Source organism: Eleutherodactylus coqui, chromosome 5 (genome assembly GCF_035609145.1).
Source record: "Eleutherodactylus coqui strain aEleCoq1 chromosome 5, aEleCoq1.hap1, whole genome shotgun sequence".
NCBI lineage: Eukaryota > Metazoa > Chordata > Amphibia > Anura > Eleutherodactylidae > Eleutherodactylus > Eleutherodactylus coqui.
Genome location: NC_089841.1, coordinates 59545031 through 59560491, shown reverse-complemented (window position 1 = coordinate 59560491; position 15461 = coordinate 59545031). Strand labels below are relative to the sequence as shown.

Here is a 15461-nt window from a genome sequence, read left to right as displayed (position 1 = left end):
TCAATAGTGAAGATATGTGTGAAAATCGTATGTGCAGAGATGCCATGTGATACGTTTTTTTCGCAAAATGCATTGCAATCGCAGGGAAAATTTCAAACTTACCAGTGCGATATCAGTCTGGGTTTCTCAGACAGATATCGCACTCACCCGTGTAAATCTGGCCTAACTGTGGTAGCATGTCAATCCCATGTTACCTCCTGACATGCGGCTCTTTCCACTCCAGATATGTGAAGAAGTGCGGAAAACGCTGGAAGGCTGTATCATTGAGAAAGATATAGAGCACTTTACAGAAGGCCACAAGACGGGAGATAAACCTCCAGGTATGTGTTTATGCAGTTCCTCACTGCCCATAGACTGTAAACGTCCAGGAGAGACAAGCTCTAGTTTTTTTTTGTTTTTTTTTTTAATAGGAACCAAATTTCAGGTAGATATAATGTATATATCTCCGCCACCTCTCATTGCAAATAGTGCCGAGGGGCGGACAGGGGGCGGGAGCTCAGTGCACTGCTCCCGATTCTTCCAGCCTCCTCTCCCTGCAGAGAGGGACACTGTATATCGTGCGGTGTAAATACCCAGCCAATATAGGTTCGTCTGAATAAGCCCTTAAATTGTTTTTACAGAATTTACTGTGCTAGATAAATTATGTAATATTTTATAGTATGGGTTGTTATGTGTGGCGATATGAATTTTGTGTAGTTTTTTTTTTGTTCTTTTTATTTTTTTATATTTAAAGCCTTATGGAAGGGGGAAAAACAGTCAACAATGACTGCAGCATCTGTGAGATTAAATGGTATAGAGGAGTAATTAGATGAGCAAATCCTCATCACTTCACTTCATTTCTGGGAAAAATCCCCATAAGTGACAATCAGAGAGCAAATATGCTCTCTGATTGATAGCATAAATAAAAATTCAGAGCTGGTCCTAAACTACTGGAGGGTTAAAGAATGGTCCTATAAAGCCAACCCTCAATTCCTTTTTTTCGTCAAAAAAAAAAAAAGTCCATACGGTGATGGATTGATAATATGGAGGAAAAAAAAGAAAAAGTGCACAAGCACGGACCAGCGCACATGCAGATTCTCTATTCCTATTGTGGGCAGACTCGACTGCCTCTTTTTGCCTTTTGTGGAAGCGTTGTTCCGTGTTTGGGTAGTGCATACGCAAGATTTGGATGGGACTGGATGATGTAGGAGATATCCACATCACCCATCAATTGCAGTGAGAATAGCCGAGGATTGGAGGGCACTGCAGGCTGCAGAGATGGTCCATGCTCGCCCACCGGACCATTCAGGATTAATTACCATAGAGTGCAGGAACGATTAAACTTCACTTTTATGGGGTATCTGGACATTACAGACGATCGCTTAATCTTAAAAAGGTCCTCAACAATAAACTGATCACAAGGTGTCCTGAAACTGAGGTCCCCGGCAATGAGCTCTTGGCTTTGGAGAACGCAGCAGCAGGTGTTCGATCCCCCTGCAGCACCAACACATAGGAAATGAAGGACTACATAGTTTTTATTGAAATAAATGGGCCGACCGTGTAGAGAATCAATGTGCGGGGTCCTCCAGAGCGAAATACGTGCTTAGTAGTCACCATCTGCTCTGGCTAGTAGATGAGGATCCTAAAGGAGGAACCTGTCCCACACAATAAATGGAGTTTCTAAACTACACAACTCCTTTAGTCGCTGTATAATAAATGTTCTATATTGCTCTAATACATCCCTGATCCTCTGTAAGTAGTTCTTACCAGATTTTCAGCACACATTTGGTCTAAGTGTAGAGCTTTTAAAGACAGCCGACGTCTAGTAGGTTGTTCTACTGGACCCAGGTTATATCCAGATAAACCAGGAGCCATGACGTTCTGTAGCAGATGATCCCATCTCACAAATGGCCTGTACCGTTACTTCTCTATGTCTGCAATGACAAGGGCAGAGTTTATCATGCAGTTATTAGCGGCTGCCCCAAGTACTCTGACTACCGGCACTCAAGCTTTATCGGCTTTATATTTCAGCACCTATACCCTATGAAAACTTCTACAACAACGTGAGGAGCACAACACCGGTGATAAGGTGAGACCAGCGCTGTACCATTTTACTGTTATGTGCGCAACTGTTCATGTTCTGTATGCCAACTGCCAGCGTGTCATTATTCTGTACCCCCAGTGCCAGTGTGTCATAATCCCGTGCCCCCAACTGTTAGCGTGTCATAATCCTGTGCCCCTACTGCCAGCATATCATAATCCCGTACCCCCAGTGTCAGCGTGTCATAATCCCGTACCCCCAGTGCCAGCGTGTCATAATCCCGTGCCAGCGTGTCACAATTCCATGCCCTCGGTGCCAGCATGTCATAATTCCGTACCCCCAGTGCCAGCGTGTCATAATCCCGTGCCAGCGTGTCACAATTCCATGCCCTCGGTGCCAGCATGTCATAATTCCGTACCCCCAGTGCCAGCGTGTCATAATCCCGTGCCAGCGTGTCATAATTCCATGGCCCCAGTGCCAGTGTGTCATAATCCTGTGCCCCCAGTGCCTGCGTGTGATAATTCCATGCCCCCAGTGCCAGCGTGTCATAATCCCGTGCCCGAAGTGCCAGCATGTCATTATCTTGTGCCCCCAGTGCCATTGTGTTATTATCCTGTGCCCCCAGTGCCAGCGTGTTATAATTCCATACCCCCATTGTCGGCATATCATAATCCCATACCCCCAGTGTCAGCGTTTCATTATTCTGTAACCTCAGATCTCATTTTGTCATTCTCCTGTACGCCAAGTGGGTAACATCTAAATAACTTGAAATCAGTAGCTGTACAATATATTTTGCGGGGTGTGCTCTAGTTTTTTTTATAGGAACCAAATTCTAGGTAGATGTAATGTATAGAATATATATATATATATATATATATATATATATATATATATATATTTTGCTGGAGACAATGGAAGGGAAAGCAATTTCACCATTGTTTTTATGTTATTTATCTTCATGGCGTTCACAGTGTGGTGAATTAGGTTACCTCTATTCTGCAGATCAGTATAATTGTGACAACATCACATTAAGGGCTAATGCTTATAGCCGGATTTCTGCCACATGAATCAAGCAGGAAATCCGCGGCGTTTCAGCGCAGCTAAAAGGTTCTATTGAACCTAATAGCTCAATATTCACGCTGTGGAATTCCGCAGAATTCCGCAGCGTGAAATAACCCGCGGCATATCCTATTTGCCAAGGGGAATATGCACGGACAGCTTCTATTGCAGTCAATAGAAGCTGGCACAGTTTGTAGCACAGCGGAAGTATAGCGTGAATACGCGCCCGCCCCCCGCTTCATATGACACTGCCAGTGCGTCATGCGCTGTACTGCCGGCACATCATGCGGGAGCTGTGCAGCGGATCCGGAGGTGAGTATGGGGTTTTAAGGGGGGGGGGGGGGGGGCGGCGCGCTGTGACGGACTCCGCTGCGGTATTCCGCTTGCGGAGCCCATCACGGTCGTGGGCATGAGCCCTTATATGGGTTCCATTTTGTTTAAATTTTTTTGCACAATATAAACACTTTTTGTAAAAATAATACCTAAACAGCTTGAAATCCGTCAGTATTAGGGCGAGCACCCACTGGCGATTTTTTTTCCTTTGCGTTTTGCGTTTTTTTCTCAAGAGCAATTAGAATTGAATGTGTTCCTGTCCACTTCCGTTTTTTTTTTCAGTCCGTTGCAATTTTTAACATAGGAACTGTCAGTTGCATATGTGTCCTTATTTTTCTCTTAATGCACCCATGAATGTCAATGGAAATTAATGGAAAAGCCGCGAAAAAGCCGCGGAAAACGCGCCAAAAACCCGTGAAAAACGCTGCGTTTTTCACGCACGAAAATCGCAAACGCCAGTGGGTGGGCGCTCTTAATGGGGATTGTCCAGGACTTCTAGATTTTTTTCTATTAGTGGCGTGTTCACAGGACAGGTCATTCATAGATGATCAGTGGGGGTCCATCACTCGGGATCTCCAACTATCAGCGATTCCCAGCGCTGCTGTCACCGTGCAGGGAGCCGGTCACACTAATCATAGCATAGAATTCAATGTCAACAGTGCCTGTAGTGCCAAACCTGGCCACAGCGCTATGGTCAGCGAGATGTGCTTCCTGTGCTGTCTGTAGTGACAGCAGTGCTGGAAATCAGCGCATCTGTGGGGATCCCAAGCAGGAGACCCCCTTTGATCATCTGTTGATGATAGGTCCCAGACAACCCCTTTAACACAAGGTATCCTGCTGTATGGTGTCAAACATGCATAGATCTCCTTCTACTATATGCTGCTGCACATTCTAAATGCCTGTGTGGTATTGTCTAGGCGAGCTCCACTGCAATCAGCCAGCATGGTGCCAGGTGAGAACTCATATATTTGCATTGTGCAGTTTGATAGTCAAAGTAACGCCATTCTTATATTGTATCTCTTATCTTACTGACATAATGGAACGTGCAGATATGCCATAAAGCCACAAGACAATCCTACTACAAATATACACAGTTACAAGAAAAAAAAAGTGAACCCTTGGAATTCCCTGGATTTCTGCATTGAATACTAATAACATGTAGTCCGATTGTTTAGAAGTTTGACTTGGGCAAAATTAAAAAGGGGCTCTCCTAACAGGGAGACTATCTATTGAACATTACTTGGTTAAAGGGGTTGTCCGAGTTGTAAGGACTCTGGATAACCCCTTACCTATGCATTGAAATAACAAATGGGGATATACAGATTTGGATCCTTCTGTGCAACTTTTCATGGCTGTTGGCGGCGTTCCATCTGTAACTTTCCGCTGCAGGGCCGGTTCTCTAAGTCTGTTAACATGGGGTAAATTTCAATTAAAATCCGCTAGTTGCCACTGATTTCTGACACAAATTTTCATTTGTTAGAGTTGTGGATCTACCTGCAGATTAAGCACAGTTAGAGTGATAGTGTCCTCCTACATGCCCCATCCAGAGCAAAAGCGTCCCCTATGTGCCCCCTCCAGGGCGATAGTGTCCTCCTACGTGCCCCCTGCAGAGCGATAGTGTCCTCCTTGCCCCCTCCAGAGCGATAGTGTCCTCCTACGTTCCCCCTGCAGAGCGATAGTGTCCTCCTACGTTCCCCCTGCAGAGCGATAGTGTCCTCCTACGTTCCCCCTGCAGAGCGATAGTGTCCTCCTACGTTCCCCCTGCAGAGCGATAGTGTCCTCCTACGTTCCCCCTGCAGAGCGATAGTGTCCTCCTACGTGCCCCTTGCAGAGCGATAGTGTCCTCCTACGTGCCCCTTGCAGAGCGATAGTGTCCTCCTACGTGCCCCCTGCAGAGCGATAGTGTCCTCCTACGTTCCCCCTGCAGAGCGATAGTGTCCTCCTACGTTCCCCCTGCAGAGCGATAGTGTCCTCCTACGTTCCCCCTGCAGAGCGATAGTGTCCTCCTACGTTCCCCCTGCAGAGCGATAGTGTCCTCCTACGTGCCCCTTGCAGAGCGATAGTGTCCTCCTACGTGCCCCTTGCAGAGCGATAGTGTCCTCCTACGTGCCCCTGGCAGAGCGATAGTGTCCTCCTACGTTCCCCTTGCAGAGCGATAGTGTCCTCCTACGTTCCCCTTGCAGAGCGATAGTGTCCTCCTACGTGCCCCTTGCAGAGCGATAGTGTCCTCCTACGTGCCCCTTGCAGAGCGATAGTGTCCTCCTACGTGCCCCTTGCAGAGCGATAGTGTCCTCCTACGTGCCCCCTGCAGAGCGATAGTGTCCTTGTACCTGCCCCCTGCAGAGCGATAGTGTCCTCCTACGTGCCCCCTGCAGAGCGATAGTGTCCTTCTACGTGCCCCCTGCAGAGCGATAGTGTCCTTCTACGTGCCCCCTGCAGAGCGATAGTGTCCTCCTACGTGCCCCCTGCAGAGCGATAGTGTCCTTCTACGTGCCTCCTCCACGGTGATCACCTGGAGTCTGACTCCTCGCACATATGTGACTAATTACATGCTCATGACATCATCAAAAGGCCCTTCTGATTCTCCAACAGCCCTTATATATGTAAATGATCCCATGCTCATGACACCATCAAAGCTCATTGACTTTTTCTCTGCCCTGCTGCAGCAATCAGCCGATTGCCTCCTTCTACTGCAGACTGGTCTAGCACCCCCACCACCCCCCATTGCACCATGGGCACATTCCGCACCTGCTCCGCCAGCTATGCCCCTGGATACCATTCCATCTCCCACAGAACTTGTGATCCAGCTGTGCCAAACACCAGAACAGCAATTTTGGCTAGCCATGCACTTTTACATCGTACACCCATGTATTGTGGCATACCCAAGTTCATTTATGTTCAGGGTAAACTGCCTTGTGGGCTGTGGTGGGAGCAATATTAACTGTACTGTATAAAATGTAATACAAGTTTTGAGTTAATTTCATGTGTTCATTCTCCTCTCATCAGATGATCCAGCTTATGCGACGGTGGGCAGTTTCAGTGCATATCAATAGCAGTTGATGTGAGTATCACATGCGCCATATTTCTAATGCTCGCCATAGATTCAAGTACATTGTGTGTAGATGGTGCCTGGCTGTCCCCCAAGTCTACTGGACTTCATCATGCCTTAGCTGAACATAAGATTAAGAGTACCTGGTCTGCCTGGCAGCTCCTTATCCCTAACATTAAGCATGCCCGCTGGCCAATCCAAGCAGGAGTAGTGGAGATTCAACAAATTCTATCTTATGTGTTTGGTCAACTTTTACACGGGCCAGGTTAAAAAAAAACAAAACCTCCCATTAAAGTTCATGAGATTAAAATGCGCAATACACATTAAGCATCCGTAATCACTGCAGGTTTTTTGCACACTCTGCTTGCTGTAGATTGTGACAAAACTGGCAACAGTTATGCCTTCTTGTGTTTTTTGGGGTTTTTTTGCACGCGTGTGAACATGGACATAACACAGACATAACATACACACGGGACCCAGGACCCTGGCCAATTAGCTGCTCACCAGACCAATCTCACAGTGTATGAAGCAAGAAGAAGATAGCTCTGTATATTCTGTGGTGGCCTGACTTGGTGTTGCAAGCACAGCTTCCGATACCATGTTGTACCACTGCACAGAGCCATCTGCACTCGTAGGCACTGGTTTCCCACCATTCAGCTACTAATGAGCTATCCTACGACTAGGTCAGGAGTTCTTAAGGGCTATACAACCCCTTTAATATCAGTTGTGCCTGGAATTGCTCAATGTTTTTTATAATGTCTGTTATATCCACTTTGTAAAAAAGCATTTGTTGTGTTAGCTTGACAACAAAATAACCCTATTCTCTCTCTTCTAGGTTATAGTCTGGACGGTTTTCATATTGGAGGGTAGATGAAGACCCCGATGTTTTAGTTAACATTATAGCTAGTTATTTATATTGAGGCTGTAGGACCTCCAATAAAATGTTTGTGGTCCCATCATTCTCCTGCTTGCTTGGACTGAAACACGATGTAAACGTGCATCGGGAGATTATGGATGTACACTCAAGTTCTTCCAAGTAGGAAGACGTCCGTTTGCAGGCCTCAATGAATTTTGTGAACATGGAGAGGTCTGTGAGACCCCGGCCTGGAGAAAGTAAGGGAACGCAACTGCATGCCCCAAGATGAGGACCAAGCCAAAGCCCAACCATGCGGTTGTTCTCTCACAGCCTTATATGTGCATATGTCTATGCCAATCTCTTCTTCTGGCCCTGGCGGAATGTGATTTTCAGCCATCTGAGTCTAGTGCCAAATCTTTGGCCCCCATTACCTATCGAATTGCGCACCACTGCTTTTACTTGGCCATCTATATGCAATGACCACTGTCAGACAACGATTGGCAGCGCATCATTCCAAAATTGTCTACTGTTGAAATAAGCATGTATCCTATACTGAAGCAACAAAATAATGCGCTGCTCTATTGTCTGTCACGTTTTGTGCCATTTGCCTGATTTCATATGTTCTCCCGATTTTAAACACTTGTTTTCTGTCCAGCAAGTTAAAAAAAGGCAACAAAAAAATACCTTCACCAATTTGATCTTCTTGTATTTTTATGAAGGTTGTTAGCTTGGACCAGCAATTATTTCCGGAATGAAAGGCCTCTCTCTAAAGAGGGTACAAACCCCTTTGGCACTATGCAGAGATTTCCATTACTGACAGCATGACACAATATTCAGAATTAAAGGCCATTCAAATCAACAGCGGAGTGCTTAAAGAGAGCTCTGGTTTTGGGCCAAAAGTCTGTTCTGGGACAGGGGTATATTACCAGCAGTTGTCCTTCTTTGCCACCGCCAGTTCCAGATCCCATTTTCAGCTATCCAAGATAGCTGCTGTAATTTTCTAACTACCTATTGCACGCTGTGCATCATGTGAGTAGCTGTAGCCAATCACAGAGAAGATAGTGTATTGGTAGTCTATTACTACCAATGTACCATCGGGACTTGATAATCTTAAGCTTGCGTTGGCAATCTTAAATGGCTGAAAAATGGGACCCGAAACCGGTGGATCAGAGTGATTGCAGAAAAGAAAAACTGCTGGTAATATACACCCCCTCCCTCTCTGGTCCCGGGGCAGAATTTTGTCCTAAAACAAGAGGATCACTTTAAAGAGATGGTCCAATAATAGTTTATTGATGGGATATCCCTAAAATAGGTCTGCAATAGTAGATTGGCAATGGTCCATGGCCCAAAACCTGCACCAATCAGTTGTCCGCTGGGATTGTGTATTTGTAAACAGAGCTAGTTTCTACAGACAGCACTGTTCCCACTGCAATGGGGAGGTTTGGTATTGCTGGCCATTCACATCAATGGGAACTTTGCCTGAAATAACAAGAATGGCCATTGCAGGGAAAACAGAGCTGTCTGCTTTCTACAGAAATCAGCTCACGATCGCACCTGCCCAACAAACGGACCATTGGCAGGCTTTCCTGAATACAGACCATCAATAGTTTACAACTGAACAACCCCTTTAAGGTGGTTATATTTTAGATAAAAGTCATCCCAATCCAGCAATAAATGTATGGAGGTCTTTAAACTCACTTTTAGCAGTGTCCATACTGGAGATAAGCCACTGCTTATTTCCCCCTACTCACTGATGCTCAGTCCACTCAGTCACATCTTGGAGTTATATATAGTGCCTACACATGGGAAATTTCCCAATGTATATACAGAATGTAAAGCCAATTTCCATATACTGAAAACCTGTGACAGATGTCAATAACAGCACACGTCTGCCATCTGTTGAATCTATAAGGGGGGGGATCTTATGGTCTACACGCTGAACATTCGCACCAAATGTGCAAGAGACATAAATCAAAGCTTTTATATATTACAAGAGGAGAGATGGGACAGAGAAGACATGATATAAACCTTTAGACGATATGTTACAGGAGGAAAGAAGGGAGAGGAGGACATGATGGAAACCTTTATATATATATATGTTACAGGAGGAAAGAAGGGAGTGGGGGGGACATGATAGAAATCTGTACATATATATGTTACATGAGGAAAGGGGGGGGGCATAATGGAAACCTTTATATATGTAACAGGAGGAATGAAGGGAGAGGGGGACATGATGGAAACCTGTCCTACATCTGGGCAATAAAAATTAAAAAACACACATACAGAATGGGAGGAATTGGGCTAAGCAGCAGCACATGTGAAAAAAGACTTGGGTATACTAATAGATCATAGACTGAACATGAGTCAACAATGTGATGCAGCAGCCAAAAAGGCAAACACAATTCTGGGATGTGTTAAGAGAAGCATAGAGTCTAGATCACGTGAGGTAATAATCCCCCTCTACTCTTCCTTAGTCAGACCTCAATGATAAAAAACATTTTTATATAGGTTACAGGAGGAGAGAAATGAGAGGGAGGACATGATGGAAACAGTTATATAGGTTACAGGAGCAGATAAGGGAGAGGGAGACATGATGGAAACACATTATATATATATATATATATATATATATATATATTACATGGGGAAGAATCGGAAGAGTGGGGACACATGATGGAAACCTTTATATATGTTACAGGAGAAGAGAAGGGAGAGGGGGACATAGAATCATAGAATGGTAGAGTTGGAAGGGGCCTCCAGGGTCATCAAGTCCAACCCTCTGCTCAGAGCAGGATTCACTAAATCATCCCAGACAGTTATTTGTCCAGCCTTTGTTTGAATACTTCCATTGAAGGAGAACTCCCCACCTCCCGTGGTAACCTGTCCCACTCATTGATCACCCTCACTGTCAGAAAGTTTTTTCTAATATCTAATTTGTGTCTCCTCCCTTTCAGTTTCATCCCATTGCTTCTAGTCTTTTCTTGTGCAAATTATAATAGGGCTGATCTCTCTGCACTGTGACAGCCCTTCAGATATTTATAGACAGCTATTAAGTTTCCTCTCAGCCTTCTTTTTTGCAAGCTAACCATTCCAAGATCCTTTAACCGTTCTTCATAGGACATGATTTGCAGACCGCTCACCATCTTGGTAACTTTTCTCTGAACTTGCTCCAGTTTGTCGATGTCTTTTTTAAAATGCGGTGCCCAGAACTGGACACAGTATTCCAGATGATGTCTGACTAAGGAAGCGTAGGGGGAGATAATTACTTCACATGATCTAGACTCTAAGCTTCTCTTAATACTTCCCAGAATTGTGTTTGCCTATTTGGCTGATGCATCACATTATTGACTCATTATCTGTCTATGATCTATTAGTATACCCAAGTCTTTTTCACATGTGCTGCTTAGCCCAATTCCTCCCCTTCTGTATGTGCTTTTTTCATTTTTCTTGCCCAGATGTAGGACTTTGTATTTCTCCTTGATAAATATCATTGTTAGTTGCCATGCACTGTTCAAGCTTTTCTACATCTTTTTGAATATTCGCTCTCTCTCTTCTTTAGTGTTAGCTTTCCCTCCTAGCTTTGTGTCGTTCGCAAATTTGATCAGTTTCCCATCAATTCCCTCCTCCAGATAATTTATAAAAACGTTGAACAACACTGGGCCTAGGGCAGAGCCTTGTGGTACCCCACTTGATACATTCTTCCACTTGTAAGTGCAGCCATTTATGACCACTCTTTGAGTACGATCACTCAGCCAGCTGTGAATCCACCTAACAGTTGCCTTGTCAATCCCATATTTGGTCATTTTTTCAATAAGTATGGTAGGAGATACTTTGTCAAATGCTTTACTAAAGTCAAGATATACTGTATCCACCGTATTTCCCTGATCAATCCAGTCAGTGATTCTGTCATAGAAGGAAATTAGATTGGTCTGGCATGACTAGTTTGTTACAAACCCATGCTGGCTCTGGTTAACTACTCTATTCTTATCCAAGTATTTGCATACATGCTGTTTAATAATTTGTTCAAAGATCTTTCCCGGTACAGACGTCAGGCTCACAGGCCTGTAGTTTCCTGGATCCACCTTCCTTTTTTTGAAGATAGGGATAACATTTGCCCTTTTCCAATCTTCTGAAACTTCTCCTGTTCTCCAGGAATTTTCAAAGATTATGGCAAGTGGTTCAGAAATTACCTCTGCTACTTCCTTTAGTATCCTAGAATGTAATTCATCTGGACCTTGAGACTTGGATTAATTTAAGTTAGCTAAGTGTTGCCTCACCATCTCTCTGCATATAGATAGTCTGCATTATTTTATCCCCCCAATAGCACAGGGAAGATCAGTTGATGTTCCATCTACTTTCTGAGAGAAAACAGATACAACATAGGAATTTAAAAGTTCGGTCTTCTCAACATCATTCTTAACCACTTCACCATTTTCATCTTGTAAGCATCCAATAGCATCTTTGACTTTTCTTTTGCTTTTGACATACCCCCCCAAATCCTTTTTTATTGCTTTTGGCCTCTGTTGCAAGCCTCAAATGATTATGTTAGCTTTAGCTTTTCTGAAGAAGTTAGAAGCAGTGGCAGCATAAACTGGAGTAAATATTAAAAAAAGCAACCTTTTTTTTTCTCCATAGTCTTAAAATGGTAGGCTACGTTTCGGTCCTTAATGAGCCTTTATCAAGCTTTATTAAGGGCCGAAACGTAGCCTAAAGTTTTAAGACTATGGAGAAATAAAAAGGTTGCTTTTTTAATATTTACTCCTGTTTATGCTGCCACTGCTTCTAACTTCTTCTGGACTGCATGAGGTCATTTGGCTCTGACCTACTATAGTGGCGTGCATCTGCTTTCCCCCTCACCTTGAGAAAGTATATCTTGCAAGTGCTGCTGTACACCTTTTCTTTCTCTGAGCTTTAGCTTTTCTGATACTTGCCCTACAGTTTCTGCAGACTGCATTATATTCTTCTTTAGATATCCCCCCTTCTTTCCATTTGATAAAAATATTTTTCTTCATTTTTAACATGTATGCAAGTTCTGTGTTCATCCATCCTGGTCTCTTTATATGCTTCCCATTCTTCCTTCTTTTAGGGATGGTTAACAATTGTGCTTTGAGAATCTCATTTTGCAATATTTCCCAACCTTCTTGGACGTTTCTGTCCTTGAGAGCATCCAGCCATTGGATTCTTCCTACCCTCTTTCTAAGTTCATTGAAATCTGCCTTTTCTGACATCCAACCTTGAGGTCTGAGTTTTCTCAGGTCTTCCTTCCCTTTTTATCCAAAATTCAAGGATAGCCTGATCACTGCCTCCTAAGGTCCCAGCCACCCTTACTTCCTCAACCATTTCCTCCCTGTTGGTAAGAATAAGGTCCAAGATAGCAGACACCCTTGTTTTCTCTTCTACCTTTTGGAAGACAAAGTTGTCAGCAAGAGCGATAAGAATTTGTTGGATTCATTACTTTTACCTGAGACAGATTCCCAACAAATGTCTGGATAGGTAAAATCTCCCATGATCACTATGTTGTGTTTCTTTGAGAGCTTGGCCATCTGATGTAGAAAGAGTTCATCCATATCTTCTGCTTGTCCAGGTGGCCTATAGTAAATGCCTACAATAGTGTACTTTCTGTTGTTCTCTCCTTGTATTCTTACCCAAACAGTTTCTACAGAACTCCCATGCTCTGAAGCTGGACTCTCTGTGGAGATTAATGTTTTCCTAACATACAACACAATACCTTCTCCCTTTTTATTAGATCTGTTTCTTATAAATCAGCTGTATCCTTCAAGCCTTGTATTCCAATCATATGTATTATTCCACCAAGTTTCTGTGATGCCTATGACATCATATTTCTCTTCCTGTGTTAGGAGCTCCAATTCTCCTCGTTTGTGTTCCATGCTCTGTGCATTTGTGTAGAAACTAGAGATGAGCGAGCATACTCGATAAGGCAAACTACTCAAGTGAGTAGTGCCTTATTCGAGTACCTGCCCGCTCGTCTCTAAAGATTCGGGTGCCATCAGGATGCGGGGGAGATCTCTCTCCCCCCCCCCCCCCTCCCCACCGCTCACCGCCGCAACTCACCTGTCACCCGCGCTGGCAGCCGAATCTTTAGAGACGAGCGGGCAGGTACTCGAATAAGGCACTACTCGCTCGCGTAGTTTGCCTTATAGAGTATGCTCACTCATCTCTAGTAGAAACATGTCAGTTTGTGATCGGTGTCTCTTGCTCCTCAACTTTCCTTCTGACTTTGTCTTTGTTCTTTCTTTCTACTTCTAATAGCGAGGTTCTCAAATGTATTAATTAGCTGTATATTTTTACCTGGCATTTCACTTCCCTTCCTATATTCTTCTACCTTAAAGGGGTTGTCCCACGCCGAAACGGGTTTTTTTTTTTTTTCAACCCCCCCCCCCCCTTCGGCGCGAGACAACCCCGATGCAGGGGTTAAAAGAGAACACCGGACAGCGCTTACCTGAATCCCCGCGCTCCGGTGACTTCTTACTTACCTGCTGAAGATGGCCGCCGGGATCTTCTTCCTCGGTGGACCGCAGGGCTTCTGTGCGGTCCATTGCCGATTCCAGCCTCCTGATTGGCTGGAATCGGCACGTGACGGGGCGGAGCTACACGGAGCCCCATTGAGAAAAGAAGAAGACCCGGACTGCGCAAGCGCGTCTAATTTGGCCATTAGACTCCGAAAATTAGACGGCCTCCATGGAAACGAGGACGCTAGCAACGGAGCAGGTAAGTGAAAAACTTCTGTATGGCTCATAATTAATGCACAATGTATATTACAAAGTGCATTAATATGGCCATACAGAAGTGTATAGACCCACTTGCTGCCGCGGGACAACCCCTTTAAAGCTCTCTTAATAAGTGAAGCAAGGTACCCACCAAATATATGCTTACTCGTTTTTGTAAAGTGCAACCAGGCTATCGTATAGATAATTCATATGATGGAAACCTTTATATATGTTGCAAAAGGAAAGGACGGACATAATTGTGACCTTTCTATATGTTACAGAAAGAAAGAAGGGAGAAGGGGACATGATGGAAACATTTATATAGGTTACAGGAGGAGAAAAGGAATAGGGGGAGGAGGATGGAAGCTTTTATATATTAGGCTACATGCAAACGGCTGAACGCAATACCTGTTCGAGAAACCCTTCCTGATCTTGTGCTTTTCAACCAGTGCTTTACTCCTGGATGCAAAGACTGAAACTCCAATTTTCACTCATGATAAAGCATCCTATTGATTTTAATGGGAAAACATTGCGTCGCACTCGCATGCACATCGCACGGCATGCAAGTACCATGCGGTGTCTTTAAGGTCCCATTGAAACAATCGCTCATGTGTACGACTCGATTCAAAAGAATGGAGTTCATATTTGGGCACGTTTTGTGCGTCTCACAACAAAATTTGCACGAGTTTTGCGTTCTTGTGCATGTAGCCCTACAGGAGCAGAGAACCGCTTGGCTGTTTCGGTATTCCTCACCTTTGCATTCAAAGGGATATTTGACTCTTGGCCATAACTTGCTGAGATAGAAATATTCCTTTAGCTTTGACAACCATTGTATAGTTTACATACGTTTCCCTTCTGATCTGAATGTGCACAGTAGAGCGAGGTGCACCGTGTATGTACCTGTAGTATTTCAATCAAACCAGGCGAGGGAGCTTCCAGCGCTCCACCCCATGACTCCTTAAAGGAAGTTGGATACCACCTTCAGAATTCCCTTCCCTCATCTCAGAAGCTACTTCCCTTTCAGACAGATGACACGGTTTCTGCAGCAGGTACTTATGGGTTAGTAAAAAAATAGTTTTATGAATGTGGAAAGTGATCGGCTGGCCTGATACTAGGCGAGTCTGCAGCCCTCCGTCCTAGTGCCAAATAGAGTCACAGCTACTGAAACTTTCCTTCCAATATTTTGACAAGTGACTTCATGAATTTGCATATGGCTCTATTGTTGAAACTCAGGATAAACTAGATTGTCCGCCTGCCCACGCTGCATTCCATTCCGGTCAGGTATTATGGAAATTTTCCTAATGTACCTGTCTCAAGTCATAGCCTTGTTCATAGAAGGCAGTATCATAATACTATTCTTGTGGATAGGGGGCAGTATTAGGGTGCGTTCACAAGAGAAGGATTTGCTGCAGAATG

At 44.3% G+C, this 15461-nt stretch overlaps 1 protein-coding gene across 2 annotated transcripts in view; it reads left to right on the top strand.

The window, feature by feature from the left end:
* The window catches only part of PSTPIP2 (proline-serine-threonine phosphatase interacting protein 2), an 81911-nt gene extending 74491 nt beyond the window's left edge, over positions 1 to 7420 (top strand). For both annotated transcript variants that reach the window (XM_066602608.1, XM_066602609.1), the window contains exons 11-15: positions 224 to 320; positions 2011 to 2068; positions 4330 to 4364; positions 6419 to 6473; positions 7297 to 7420. In XM_066602608.1, coding sequence (XP_066458705.1) covers positions 224 to 320; positions 2011 to 2068; positions 4330 to 4364; positions 6419 to 6465 — 237 coding nt within the window. In that variant the 3' untranslated portion in view covers positions 6466 to 6473; positions 7297 to 7420. The remainder of the gene's footprint in view (positions 1 to 223; positions 321 to 2010; positions 2069 to 4329; positions 4365 to 6418; positions 6474 to 7296) is intronic.
* Positions 7421 to 15461: the final 8041 nt, after the last annotated feature.